The 16,378-nt window shown below is 30.2% G+C and overlaps 1 protein-coding gene across 6 annotated transcripts in view; it reads right to left on the bottom strand.

Annotated features, from left to right (window-relative positions):
* LOC113365694 (reticulon-1-A-like) overlaps window positions 1-16,378 on the bottom strand; it is a 95,313-nt gene that overhangs the window by 47,726 nt on the left and 31,209 nt on the right. Inside the window, exon 1 of one of the 6 annotated variants that reach the window (XM_026607215.1) lies at window positions 6,679-7,048. The exons of the other annotated variants lie outside the window; for them this stretch is intronic. Within the exon in view, the coding sequence (XP_026463000.1) occupies window positions 6,679-6,730 (52 nt within the window). The 5' untranslated portion in view covers window positions 6,731-7,048. Of the gene's footprint in view, window positions 1-6,678; window positions 7,049-16,378 lie in introns of those variants that run through there. 6 annotated transcript variants of the gene reach the window in all.

Here is a 16,378-nt window from a genome sequence, read left to right as displayed (position 1 = left end):
ACCTCGGAAATCAACAACACCGTAAATAAAACTGGCGGTGGCAAATTTTTTTTTGATATTTCTGAAACAGCAATAGGCTCTTTGTTTGTTAATACGTTAAATCTATTTGTTAATTGAATTGGCTGATCTACTTGTCGGTTTGGACGTTTCCTTTTAGGACTATCAACAACTTGCCAAGGAATGGAATTATAAGTTGAGGGCTCGTTGCAGGATTCCATTTGTTCTTCATTCATGTTGTTATTGCATATTGTAGGATTTACGAAATTAATTGCTGGCTGTGACTTATGTAAAAGATGTTCACTTTCGTTCGGGACTGCAGTTAAGCACTTTATCAACTTCAACAACGGAATGGTGGATTATATGGTTCATTTGGCATAATTATTAATTATGCCTTAATTACAGTTTTTTAAATTATATATTCAATGAACGAAAATAATGTACCCTACGGGTACATTTATTTGATTCTTATATAACACTCACTAATAAATTCAATTTGTATGTCACTTTGGATGATAACAATGTTTGTTTACACTCACGTGAGGCACAGTATACCTGGCCGAAGGTTCGAAGCGAACTGAGGTCAACTGATAAGAAATATTGAATATTTATTGATCCGATGCTACCTGTACGGCAGTTGGTTTCGAACTCCCAATGATAGAATATAATGCGATTAAATATGAATTAAATTTTTTTATTTTTGCTTTTGTAATAGAAATGCTCAACATACTATTTTGTTTAATTATAATAAATTTAATTTTTATTTTTATTTTCTTTCTAACATCCACATTTCATACATTCAAGCATGAAACATAGAGTCGGGTCATTTGACCCGCTATGGTAGAAATAGGTATATATTAAGTCTTGGTATGATTAGTGTTAAATATAACTTCATTTTGGTGATATTTATTTAATTGTTCGAGTATTGTTTTTTATTTTGAACTCATACCCTTTTTTCTGAAAAATTGGTCCCGTTTTTCATTTAAATATATTTTAGAAAAAGTTAATGAATTACTAAATTTATTTCACATATCAAAAATACCAAGAAATATGAAATCAGTGGTAAAAAAAAATTCAATACAGTAAAAGTCCATTAGTCCGACAAACTTAAGAGAATAATCGTTGCAGAATAATTAAAGTACAACAATAGCACAAAGTAGTAAAAAACAGTTTTTATAGGGAGTGGCTGTCTTTGTTCTTCTTAAAACCCTTGCATGTTTTTTCTCCTTACCCAGCTAGTACAGAGTTAAATTATTAACTGTTACAAATTTATCAAATAATATTTGTATTTTTTATTCAGTTTATTGAAATTACTCTTCCAGCTATATTAAATGTTCGAATTTTATGTTAAAACGTAAAGATTCTGAGCCAACCATTGGAGAAATTACACACACTTTCAGCCACTTTCAGCATTTCCTAAATCTTATACAAATTTTTTTGCCTTTTCAACATAGCCAATATTCAACAATGGCTCTATTACCGTCTTTCTTTCCACATATACTTAACCATTTGAACAATACATTTAACTTCATCAGTTCATCCTTTTGTTTTTTAATGTCATAAATCGTTGATATATATTGAACACATTAATTAAAACATTTATATCCTCGCCCAAACTACCTCGAAAACTTTCGAATAGATATCGAGCAATAAAATCTATTCGTTTCATTTATGCATTTTACTTTCCAAGACCCTGCAATGCAATAATTGTAATTTGACTTTGTTAACAAAATGTATGCTTGAATGAGATACAATTTTTCTGGCACGATTTCGAGAGAAGTAAGAATTGTTGTGAATGTTTCAAAACACATGAGGCTAGTTACTAATGGTGCAAAAAGCGCATATGTTTTTTGGCACAGGCAGGTCCAGTCATTTTAGAGATGCTGCAGAATAGCGAAAAAATGGTCATTGAATTTTTCGAGAAAACGGACCGATTTGAAACATTAAAAAAAAATAATACAAATATATAGGCAATAATTTTTCAAAAGTGTTCAAATTCTGATATGGATGAAATAGGCTTTCATTTAATAATTTCAAAAATGTGATGTAAAAATAATAAAATTCAAAGAAATTAATAAAAATGAATAAAATCGAATCAATTAATTAACTATTGATTCTAATCTTAAGCATATCCGATATGCGACTAGCATTTGAACTTGAATGGCATTTTGAATAGACGCATATGCTCGTATAACGGGACATATTCTCGGAAGTGAGAAAGAAATTTTATGAAATTTCTTTTTTTTCTTGTCAATCAAAACTTTATTGAAGTAATTCTTAACATAAGAAATTATTTGATTAATATATTTCTAAAAACGTAAAATATGAAATAATAGGATCAGAATTCAGAATATGAAAAACCTCTCAATTGTTTCTCAAATTATTCAATTATAGAACAAACATTTTTGACAATAATGCTGCTAGCAAAAATAAAACGGATGGAAAGAATAATAAAATCACGGTGTGACTAATTGGTGGTAAATCTGAATTAGCACTGAAAAGTAAAATACTATATTAAGTAATAACCCGATCTATGCTTATGGAATTAAGTTGTGGAACTGCGCCAATCAAATGCGCGATCAAAAATTTCATCCATCCAAACAATAAAAACAATACTGGGGTGTTTTATATTATATACAAATGCACCTGGAACGTGGAACCCATCACGATAAGATTATCAACCACAATAACCCTGCATTGATTCCCATATTAGAACCATCAGCTATTAGAAGTTCGAAGAAGAAAAACCCCTACGATCTACTGCAGTGAAGGAGATGTACCTGGTAAGATGACCACCACGTCATGTGTGATGGTGATGTGTGAAGGAATGAAAATTCTGTAGTTTTAAAAATCAGCACAATTTTTTCTGATTGCTATTAAATATTGTAGAACAAAAATGCTACTTATGCTTGAACAAAGAAAGTGTTACAACTAGTTTCAATTCTTTCCTTTATAAAACTTCCAAACTTTAGTAAACTTATTAATTACTTACCGAAATATCAACAACTGGGGATAAATAGCATTTTGCCTTAAAACAAGTTGCAAAAAAATTTGATAGTTAATTTTCCAATAAGTGTAAGTACTTTACTTAACTAGTTAAATGTAAATGACGAATATACTCATCATGAGAAAGTGAAGAAATCTTTGACCATTAGCTATTTATATAGAAATTTTTGCAAAAAAAAATAAATATATTCTCAAGTTTCAAGATATTTATAAGGCAGCTATTAGACTATTGACATCTAATAGCAAAACTATTCATAAGTTTTCTGTCATTAATTTAATATTTTAAGTAAATTTCGTTATTCCCATGAACAGTAAACAACATTAGTATAAAATGCATTCGATTGCTTTCCGGTTCATAAAATATGCCATGAATCGATCACATTTAATTTTTAAATAAAAAGTATTGATGCTTGTGGAACATCACTGCTAATATGAAAAATAGGTTTTTAAGCCTTCCGAATTCAACAAAGAAATAGTTGCTACAAAAGTTTTATTATGACTATTGAAAAAAGCTTTAACGCAGCTGCTTTTAATCTATAGGACCAGTGATTGCAAACCTTTGCAATCTTTGTAACAAAATTAACAAGTTTCAAACTTTTAACCACTATCCAAACCGATTATATTACTATTGTTTCGTCATCAGTCTCAAGGATATAAATATATAAAACTATATAAATATATATGAACTGTAGATATTTTTGTTACACATCAAACATATTCTTGAAATGTTTATTTGCAGGCAATAACAAACAATAAATAAGTTATTATTTATTAGGTACGTTTCAAAACTGTACGTGCGTCATTATTCCGGATGTTTTACAAATTCAAACCAGGAAAAAAACAACACACAATTCTTTGACATTGTTTCAAAAAAAAAACAGTAAAACAAAATAATGAACTAAAAGTTAATGACGAATTGAGAATTAAATCTAATTTTCATTTACAATTCATCAGTCATGTAACTACTATATAATTTTATTTTACTGTTTTTTTGTAACAAAATGTCTTCGAAAATTGTGTACTGTTTTTTCCTGGCTCGATGGGCCAATTATGCCATAAAATTGACCAATGTTATGGCACGGCTATGTTATTTAGCAGTTTTCATACAAAATGGTACTAAATACTGTCAAAATGCAACTTCATTCATATGTTATTTGTTACACTACAAAGATACAGTTATGATAGCATTGATTTTTTTGACATTTGTTCTATTTAAAACGCCCCATTGCATAGCAAATACATGGCTTTTGATATTATATAGTAGCATTTAGTATGAAAACTGCTACATAACATAGCCTTGCTATAACGTTGGTCTAATTTATGGCAGAATTAGCCCATCGGCCACTGAATTTGTTATACATGCTGAATGATGACACGCATACAATGTCGAAATGCACAGAATAAAAAGTTATCTATTTATTGTTTTTTATTTTCACTTTTTGGCTGCAAATAAACGTTTCAAGAATAATTGTGTATGTGTGTTCAAAAGATTTATAATAATGCATCTAACGCAAATAAATAAGGCGCGAATAAAATCCTAATTTCAATGATTGTTAATTATTCTGCTAAACGAAAAATAAAAGTTAGACCAGAAATAATCACCAGCTGTTTCTTGGCTCGAACGCTAACAGATACCGGAATTCGGTCGCCAAAACATATTCGAATCTAGTCGCCAAATAGTTTATACATTATAGTTTATCCATTAAAGTAATGTAAAACAAACGAATATATAAATCGATATGTGAATGGTCCATACACCCACATTAACACAGTTAGGATTATATGATATTTACTGGCACATTGATGTTAAATGTAATGGTTAATATAGTACGTATTGTAATATGTATTCATTCAAACAAAAATTAATAATACAATGAACATGTTAAATTGGGAGCACACAATTTTTGAAGACATTGTTTCAAAAAAAATTGAACTAGTGGGGTGTGTGGCATCGTGCCTTAAGGCAAATTGCTGGAACTTCCCATTCCGTAACGAAATGTTCGAGGAATAGTGAATGTTTTCAAATAGATTATTATAAATATTGTAAAATTGTCTAATATTTATAAGAATTATATAAACTGAATTGCAAAGTTGAAATTATTTGTATAAAGTATATTAGAAGTCAGAATTAAAAATAAAATCTGAATTATTTTCGATATACAAAAAATTAAAAAAAAGGTTGAATTTTTTTTTCCAAAATCAATTACTTTGTTAAGACAAGCAGAAAGTTCTTTGAATCAATTAAATCGGACGCTTAGATCTCTCAAAAACTGCCATTTTTTGTACATTTAACTCCGTATCTCCGTAACTGCTGGACCTGCCTTTGCCAAAAACTAATCAGCACATCTCCCTATCAATAGGAATCGAATGTTTATTGAACCATTCAAATCGGTTGATCCGTACGCCCGAAAACGTTGACGAAAAATTTTATCCATACATACATACATACACACACATTCATTTTTTCTTAAGTATGCCAAAATGTTCAGAAACCTTCAAAACGTCGAGAAATGTAAAAATTTTCAATTCCGATTTTCGGCCCATTACAATAACTTACCCTACGAGAAGTTAATAATTAACAAAAAGTTAAATAAAATTTTGTAGTATCCACATGACTGACGAATTGTGAATCTAATCTAATTTTTATTAGATACAAAATATATTATAAATAATTGTATGTGCCATAAAAATCATTTTTAAATATTATGCTACGTTAGCAATTTATAAAATATCCGTTAAATTATTGAATATGTTAATAGAAAAATAAGTCTACGATGCATTAGAAAAATGCAAACGTTGAAACCTCATTTGAGAATCATTTTTCGATGCGTTTGCGCGTTTCCAATATAGACTCGTCTTTGGTCCCTGGTCAATTACCGAACATTAATAGAACGACAGATAACTGTAACCAATATAACTGCAGAGAACCGAAAAAATGTATTATAAAAGGGAAGTATAAATTCAATTCATAAATGATTCTGTAGAAAATAAATGATAAATTTATAGAACAAATTAATTATGTAATCAATATTTTATTTATAGCAAAAAATGGAGTAAAGTAAAATGGTGCATAGAATATTTTTTAAATACCCCGCTCAGAAATTTGATTCATAAATAGATTTTAATTAATAGCTAATATAATCTTATCTTGTATAATCTAAATAGCGCTTATACAACCCTGAGATGCTTGGCTGCTTTGTTAAGAATTCAGTTATTTACTTAAATAAATAAACTATAAATCAAATTGTTAGTTACAAAATTTATCTAGGAATATTACGTAACAAATTTATGCGTTATACTGCATAATATTAATGAAAATTCATGATCTTATTTATTACCTTCCTACCGTGTGAATTTTATAGTACTAATTTCTTGTAATGGAGTAAAGTATAACGGTGCATAGAATATTTTTTAAATAACCCGCGCAGAAATTTGATTCATGAATAGATTTTAATTAATAGCTAATATAATCTTAGCTTGTATAATCTAAATAGCGCTTATACAACCCTGAGATGCTTGGCAGCTTTGTTAAGAATTCTGTTATTTATTTAAATAAATAAATAAACTATAAATGAAATTGTTAGTTACAAAATAAATTTATCTAGGAATATTACGTAACAAACGTATGCGTTATACTGCATAATATTAATGAAAATTCACGTTCTTATTTATTACCTTCCTCCCGTGTGAATTTTATAGTCCTAATTTCTTGTAATATTTCCTCCATGTCTGTTTCGGCGTTAGTTTGGCGCTTGGGTTACACAACGAAAAACACAATTCACGGACAAACTAAAATAAAAATAAATTGCAGGCACTCTTTATCACTTGATGCACGAGTGTATCACCTTGATAGTAAAAGGTGCACGTATCAATTCACGTATACGTCAGGGATAGCACTCTCCATCTAAATAGTATTTTTGTTATTTAGACTTTGGGATTATGTCACATTCAGAAGTGCACTATGCGACTCGTTTCGTCAGACTACGGACAGTCGCCGACGGGGCGAGCTCTGATAATAATTTCGACAAGAACTACACAACCACATTGGTCCCATGTGTGTCTGCTCGTGTGCGTGAGCCATAGAGGGCCTACTAGCAAAATAATAGGATTGTATACCTAAGCGAACACAGGCAAAAATCCTTTGTGTGTCAGATTTAGTGACGCATCTTTCCAACTGAAAAATATTTGCTCTCAAATGCTTTGCAAAGGGTCGGTTTCATGATTCATAAATTGATAAGTTATAATAAAGACGGAGATTTCATATACGTTATCTACTACCAATAACTATTGTTTGTTTAAATGATTCAACAGAACTTGATTGTAAACTAAATCAATATTTGCATGAAATGCTTTATTCTAATCTACTGAACATTGTAAATTGTTTCTAACCCCGGAAATTTCCTAATACTGATAGCTGTTGATAAACATACTTAGTTGCAATAACAATTATATTGTTAAATTCTTATTCAATTTAATTTTTTGACATTCCTCTTGTTTTGAATATGCAGAGGAAGTAAATGACAAAGCAGCTCAAACTAGTGGTCCATGGCATCGTGCCTTAAAGCAAATTGCTGGAACTTCCCGTACTATAACGAAATGATCGAGGGAATATTAAATTTTTTCAAATTGATTTTTATAAATATTGTAACATTGTCTAATATTTATAAGAATTATTTAAACTGAATTGCAAAGTTTTAATTATTTGTTTAAAGTATATTAGAAAAGAATTAAAATTAAAATCTGAATTATTTTCGATATACAAAAAAAAATTCTTGAAGAAAAATTTTTTTTTGAAAATAAAAAGAATTTTTTCTCAAAAGCAATTATTTTGTTGAAACAAGCAGAAAGTTCTTTGAATACTTCAAATCGGACGCTTAGTTCCCCCAAAAACTGCCATTTTTCGCACATTTAGCTTTGTATTTTCGAAATGTCTGAACATGCCTTTGCTAAAAACTAATCACCTCTTCCCCCAATCATTACAACTTGAATGTTTTTTTAGATCATTCAAATCGGATACTTCGTTCTCTCAAAAACTCGATTTGTAGTTTCTGCACTCTTTGCCCCGCATCTCCGTAACGGCTGGACCTGCCTTTGCCAAAAGCTAATGAGCACATCTCCCTATCAATAGGAATCGAATGTTTTTTTAACCATTCAAATCGGTTGATCCATGCGCCCGTAAACGTGGGCGAAAAAATGCGGACAGACAAAACACAAATACACACACACATAAATTTTTTCTGAAGTATGCCAAAATGTTCGGAAACCTTCAAAACGTCGAGAAATGCAAAAATTTTCATTTTCGATTTTCGGCCCATTACTATAATTACCCTACGGGAAGTTAATAAAATGCAAATATAAAACGTAGTGTCTCGTATAAAAAGTCGTAAGAAAATAGTGGTGCATGGCATCGTGCCTCAAGGCAAATTGGTGGAACTTCCCGTACCGCAATTCAAAATTTTTAAAAGGTTTAATATGTTTTTAAACTTTGAAAAAATTAGATATCGTAAAATTTTTGAAAAAATTAGGCTTTTTTGAAAAATTTGTACTTTTTGTATTTTAATTTTTTTTTCAAAGCAATAGCGCAGCGTAGATGTTTTAGAGATAAAACGCTGAAGCGCTTCCAGTCTAACTTAACGTTAAAAGTATTGTTGTTTTTACTATTTTCAATAGTTCCCCGAAACCGAAGGACTTGCATTCCAAAAAAATTAATCAGTTCTTCATTTTGTCAATAAAGGTAAAATGTTTTTTGAATTATTGAAATCAGACTCTACACGTTCTCTCAAAAACTCAATTACCATTTTGGTACTTTTCGCCCCGTATCTTCAAAACGGCTGGACCTGCCTTGGCCAATAGTTAAGTAGCACGTCTCCTTATCAATAGAAATCGAATATATTTTGAATCATTCAAATCGGTCAATTCGACAAAAAATTGTATCAGCACATACATACACACTCATACATACATACATACATACATTTTTTCTAATGTATGCCAAAATGTTCAGGAAGTTTTCAAACGTAAAGATAAATAAAAAATTTCATTTTAATTTGTTTTGCGATTACTATAACTTACCCTACGAGAAGTTAAAGAAGAAGTGCCGAGAAAAGTAGGGAAAAGAAAGGTTGTGATCTACTGAGCACAATGGTGAAAAAGGAATGACTCCTACACGACTTCGTCGAAGATCAAGTAGAAGGCCTGAAAGGACTGGGAAAAGAAGAATGCAGATGATTGATGACCTTCGCGAGAAGAGAAAATACAGGAAATTGAAAGTCGAAGTACAGCGTCAGAAAGCATGAAAGCAGAAGTTTCGAAAGGACAACGCACAAATGTGTAAAAGAAGGGAGATTGACATAGTAATTATAATAATAAACAAGGGACGGAAGAAAAATCATTGATTTTTGTGGTGCTTTCACACCATGGACCTATATACAGTCAGACTGCCATTTGTTATAGAAGATTTACCTCAGGCATGACTCCAATTGAAAAACTTGATAAATAAATGTAATAAATTCATACATTTATAGATTTGCTATTAGTTTTGTGACAGTTTTGTAACAATATTTCTGTATGCAGTAGTTTATAAACAAGATCATATATAAATATCAATTACCAAAAAACTGCAAAAATTAGTTTGATCATACATTGAAGAGTTGATAATATCTATCGATATTTTGATTGCGTAGTTTGTGAGTAAATGCTAACTATACTCTACAAACTCTCACTCGACAAAAGATTCAATATTATATCAAAACCATAAAGCTAAGCTAAGCTATAAATACGTCGGATTTCTTCATCCAATTGCCAGAATGAAACTTACAGACGTCTATTTCTCCTGGCTACTTGCCCGACTGACACACTACTGCAAAGAGGACTTTGAAAATCTAAATCAGTTATGTATTATATAGTTCATATTCCGCACGACAACGGGTGAATGTGTTACATTTATAGAAGCTGTATTGATTAGCGGAAACAGACAATGCGGAAAGATCATTAACCGTTACACCTCAATAAGAGACGAAATAATTTATTTATGAAAAATATATAGAGCACTTCATGAAGATACGACTACAAGTTCAATAGTTAATTGCTGCAATTGATAAACAGAAGTGCTGTAAGAGGTACTAATACTTCACGGTATATGTACTCATTTCAAAGAGCATTTCCATTGCAACTCTAATATTCGCACAACTGATTATTAACCCCTCACAAGCGCACGTTTGGTTAATCAATTTAATAATCAAAGTACAAAAAATCATACATACAACATCGTGCATGCTTCTACAAATAATAATTTTAACTAATTTATGTAAATATTTGAGACATGCGTTGCTTCACGTTTCATTCAAAGTTAATTTCGAAAGATTTCAACAACATACATTCGCTATGCGTTAAAATAGTCTTTATGGTCATCAAATTACCAAAATTCAATTTTAGTTTTATTGCATAGTATTTGAAAATAAATAAATGCATAAAAATAATAGTTAATAATTTTGCTAGTAGTTCAAATAAAGAGTTAACTAGTGGGGCGTATGGCATCTAGCCTTAAGGCAAATTGCTGGAACTTCCATAACAATTTTTTTTTTAAAACGATTAACATTTTTGAAAGATTTTCCTTCGAAAAAAATAGATTTTTGAGAAACTAGGAATTTGACAAAAAATTACTTTTTTTGGTTGTTGCCGTAATGAAACGAATAAACATTGGTACGGAACCCATAGGAATGCAAACAAAATTTATACTTATTGTTAAAATATCTGATAATTTGATGTGCATATGTCTAATGATCACTTTTGACCGCCAAATGGCATTTTTTTACTTTTTTCATTAGATCTTCGAAATCGCTAGACCTGCCTTCATGATCAATTTAATCAATTCTTCATCTTGTCAAGTAAAATGTTTTTTGAATTATTAAAATCGGACGTCCGTTCTCTTAAAAAGTGAGTTACCCTTTTTGGCATTTTTTCCCCGTATCTTCGGAACGGCTACACCTGCATTCGCCAAAAACTAATCAGCACGTCTCTTTATCAATATGAATCGAATGTTTTTTGCATTATTTAAATCGGTTGATCGGCGTTCCTGAAATCGTCGACGAAAATTTGTATCCGCACACACACACCCGCATACATACATTTTTTCTAAGGTATGCTAAAATGTTCAGAAACCTTTGGAACGTAAAGGTATATAAAAATTTTGATTTTCGTTTTTTTGCGATTACTACGGGAAGTTAATAATAGATACTGATAAAATTATTTGACAGAGCAAGTTGGTTTCTTAAGCGATTATTGAGAACGGATGAAGAAAACGCAAAATAGCTTTATATTATGATTTATACTCATGCGGAAAATCATCTTTTTTATGGATCGAAAAAAAATATTCATATTCCAAAAATAGAGAGTACCACATAGAGAAATAATTTAATTTGACTTATCACCCAAGGTGTGTTTTAAAACATGCACGGATCACTCTGAAATCACTCTGAAAGGTATATGCATGTATTGTACATGCGCTTTTGAACAAAAAAGCATATTATCACGCTCGAAATATGAAAAAATTGCTATAACTCTGAAATTTTGAATTTCTTTGAAATATATGACGTAGCGTGTCTGAATCGAGCAGCAGCGATGTCCATTTTCACTTAAAAATATAGACCGGGTATAGGTAAACTTAGAGCAAATGCGTTTTATTCTTTATTAATGTTTTTAGCATATCATAAATGGTGGTATTGTGCTTCAAATTCGCCGTTTGTTTTAAAATATAGTTTCTCTCATTATAGTATACGTACTTCAAACGCTATTTTTTCTTATTATATTTTTTTAAAAACATTTGTGATTTTGTATGTGCGTATATTTTCTTCTCATTTCATTTATTTAAATTAATCAAGTTTATCTTTTATAGATTATATATTTATATAAATCTTATCTAAAATAAACCTAAGGGTAAAATTACGTGTTGCGATTGGTGGCGAGGGCGACCTCTATAATATGATGAAGCAATTAACATTAATAACCAGAACGGCCGTGTTTTCGATCTGTTTATTCTTGTTCATCTATAATAGTTACTAACAAACCATGCCCTGCGTAACAAATATTAAATCGCGTAAACGCTATGGAAAGATTCGTTTATCAATGCATCTTTTAGCCATGAACTTCTTCTATGTCGTTGTGTCGCAGATTGTATTTTTAATCATTTTGTGTCCATATAAACAGACTAAACAAAAACATAAAAAAAATCTAAAGATAATATGAACTGTTTAATCACATGTTTTACGCAATTTCAATTTGCTATATTTACTGTAAAAAATTATACTGCACTTAGGAAAATTTCTTCTATAAGATGATAAAAATTAGTAGCGTGAATTGAAGAACTTTTCTTGTACGCTTTTGAAATAGCGTATATATCCTCAAAACCATTTTCTTAGTTTTCAGTTTCGAACATGCATTTTAAGTATAAATATAAAATAATAGAAAGTAATAAAAGCAGAGTAAGGACGTATAGTTGATGGTCTCCTATAAATCAAAGCCAAAGATGTGTCTACATTAATACGATAAGCTTATTGGACTAAAAATAAAATTTGAATGAAATGTGATCAAATATAATTTAAATAAAATTTATTGAAACATTCTAAACAAAAATTTAGCACGTGTTAAAAGTTGCCGACCGTTCACCCACTACCGGCTGAACGGAAAGGACAGTAAATTTGGGGCCGGGCTCAACATGTAAAATAAAAAAAAACGATGAAGGGTTAGATTAAAATATAATAAAATAGAACAAAATATCAAATATAATTTTCATTGCTCTATTTGAATCTGGATATATATTTATAAAAAAAATTAAAATCACAATAGTTAAGAACAGTTGTATACTTAAAAAAATGAAAAAGAAATTAAAATTAAAATTTTCATGATGAATCATTCCATAATTGAAAACTGCCTAGATAAGTATAATCCAATTTTAAGTTACAATTTACATTAGCATACTTCAGCACTATAATTTTTCGGCATACAAACAGCATCGCAAACTAAACCTTGGCAACAATCCAACGATGTTAAATTTTTGTATTGGCCTGGCAACGAGGTCAAAATAGTATTATAGTAGCGTAATAAGCAGTAAGTAATTACAATTCATGAGAATTTCTAATTTGAACTTTCTTGAAAAAATGTAAAACTTTTTAAAATGTAAAAATTGTGACATAGAAGATTAAGGGGGGCGATACATGTAACAATAAAAAAAAATCGATTTTTTTTTTCATAAATCGTTACAATAACATCTCAAAAATATGCCTGTAAATATTCAAAACAAAATTATCATTATTTATACAATAAAAACTCATTTAAGTTGAGTGCTATTGTACTCTTATCTGTTTCTATGTGTCAAAACTTTAAACGCGTTTTTCTCAAAACGACATTTTTGAAATTTGCGGGCGGGATAACTCAAAAAATTCTCAACCGATTCCAATGAAATTCTGCACACATCTACTTTACAGTAATAGCTTCTAGTTAAACCTCAAACATTCCAAAAAAATTTTCAAAAATTAACCCTTTTACCAAAAAAAAAACATTGAAAAAAAGGTGAAAAATCGAACTTTTTTTCTGAGGTGTGCCAATTTACGATTTTTTTTGGTTTAACTAGAAGATATATGTTTTATGAACACGTACAAACTAATTTTTTTGATTTCAAATCACCGTACGAAAAGTGAGAACGCCCGCAAATTGACGGCGTTTTCCGAGAGGGTTTTGGCAGATTTATTTTTACGGCAGCCATTTAAAAAAAAAATTAAAAAAAAATTTTTTTTGTGTATTTTAATATATAATAAATAACCCTAAAAAAGTTCAAAAAGATTCAGTCATTCCTTCCCAGTTTAAAAAGTCCTCAAAAAATGGTAAAAATTAAGGCGATTACATGTATCGCCCCCCTTAAAGTAATTTTTTATAAGAGAAAAATTTTTTGTAGCTCCATAATATTTTAAGATGTTCGTTGAAACCGTGGACATTTTCAGATCTCAACTTTAATGTGAGCTGACCTTAAATCTATTTTTTAATTTTTAATCTATTTTTTTTATATACTACGTCACTCAAATTCATAGGATGACACATAGATAGTGTTGCTATTTAATAATCCATGTCATTTGTACCAACTATAAAAAGATAAGTTACATAGGTTCGAATAATGCCATTTTTCAGTTTTTTTCAAACAAAAAAAAGAATTCAAAGCAATTTCGTGTGTTGATTTATCATTGGTTTTTGATGAATAAAAATACCATCACTGTCAAAGCATAAATTGATAAAAGTAATCCGGAATGTAGTAATCCCCATCGAGGCAAACGCTGGAGAAGTGGTTTGCTGATTTTGAACGTGGCCGTACAGACACTGACGATGTTGAAGCTCTGGAAGGCCAATTCAGGTGGTTACACTGGAAAACAAAAAATCTCGACCGAATCGTTTTGGAAAACCGAGAAGTGAAATTGCGTGAGATAACTGACAAGCTGTGTGCAAAATGCCTGACGCGCGAAATCACATTTGACCAAAAGCATAACGAGTTGATGATTCGGTATTTAGTGCTCTTTAATCGAAAAATCTGAGCTTTTGCATCAATATATTACCATGGATGTGATCTGACTTCACCACTACACTTTGGAGTCGAATAAACAGTCAGCCGAGTGGATTGGTTACGTTGAACCAGGAAAAATGCAAATTATCAGCTGGCAAGGTTATAGCGTCAGCCTTTTGGGATTCGTAAGGAATAATCGACTACATACATATCTTGAAAAAGGCCAGACGATCAATAGTGAGTATTGAATAACCCAATAATTTCTTTAGATCTATTCCCCAGCGACCATGTCCTGCTTTCAGGTGATCGCGGAATTGTGGGGCAAAATCCTACGAAAATGGTATCAAAATGTTTGAAGTTCCCTATTATCAATATATCGTTCTCAAAGGCAACTATATTGAATAAAAAATAGAATTTTAACAAAAATGTGTTATTCTTAGTTATCTTACGCACTTATTGATTGATGTTTTAATATATACGTATTAAAATTTGATAATTATAATAAAAACTTGATAATTTACTGTACGACGAACATAACGTAGAGTGCTTTGTGAGTATCATAATAACGCTATGTGAGTATATTCATTGCGGATAATCGCATAGAATATTTATAGCAAGAATAATTTTAATATAACTATGAATTTAATTTGGAAATAAAAAATATGGTGAACTAATTGGTCATATTTAAAAGTGTGTTTCTGTTTCAAACAATTTTTAGTAAACAAATATCATAGCATATCATATGTCAAATAAAGATAAAAGTAAATTGTATTAACAAAAACAATTAATTATCACTCTTGACACAAATTTGTAATAGTGAATAATGATAAACAACATGGAACAATGTAATAAATAAGCAATCAAAATTAATTCGCCTGGCCGTATGACTACAAATCATACGAATCATATTATGGAGGCGACACCTTAAACCACCGGCAGTACCAAAATTGATTTGCCAAATTTCGTTATGATTTTTATCTCAACATTGAAAAACGCTCTGATCGTCGAATTAAAATTGATGACGGCCTAATCAAAGCAATAATAGATTTGGATAGTCATAGCACAACATGTGAGATGGCAGAGAAGTTTCATGTATCACACAAATATGCATTGAAAATTATTTAAAAAAAACGTTGCTATGTTTTGCTATGTGAACTAGATACGTGGGTTCATCGCAAACTGATTAAACAATGCTTACTAACAAATTAAATAATGCAGTTGAAGAAGAACACCGCGAATTGATGTATTCCATCAATACATGATTATTAGACCTTGTTTGGGATGTTTTGAATATCCACTATATAATGGAGGCACCACCATACTTTTTATTTCGATATCTAAAAAACACCTTGAATGGTTAAAATTTCAATAGTGACGATATATATACATATACATATTACAATAAAATGACGATGGTAAAAAAGAAAACTCACGTATGAGGATGTGTGAAAGTATAAATGTATATTAAAATCTGCTACGTTTTCAGAAAATGGATTTAGATGGTTAAAACATTGATTAAAAGGACAATGTGGTGAGTCTGTTGGATTGTATCAAGTCAACTATTTCGAAGATACCGCGGAAAAAGATTTAATGACTACATCGAGGTCAAAATTAATATTTGATTTATACGCTTCAAATTAGCAGTTTTTATCAAAATAAAATTCACATCAATTCACCTTTATACTTTGATATTCACAAATTTGTTATTCGAGTAACTTCGAAAATCAAAGAAATATCAAAAAAACAAACTATTGTTAACACAAATCATCAGTTTTGCACAAACCAAATATTTATTTTATTTATAAAGCGGGATATTCCAGCAATTTTCCA

Source organism: Ctenocephalides felis, unplaced genomic scaffold (assembly GCF_003426905.1).
Source record: "Ctenocephalides felis isolate EL2017-DRISC unplaced genomic scaffold, ASM342690v1 CF-g0.4_SCAFFOLD_01170, whole genome shotgun sequence".
NCBI classification, from domain to species: Eukaryota; Metazoa; Arthropoda; class Insecta; order Siphonaptera; family Pulicidae; genus Ctenocephalides; species Ctenocephalides felis.
This window is presented reverse-complemented; position numbering and strand designations above follow the sequence as displayed.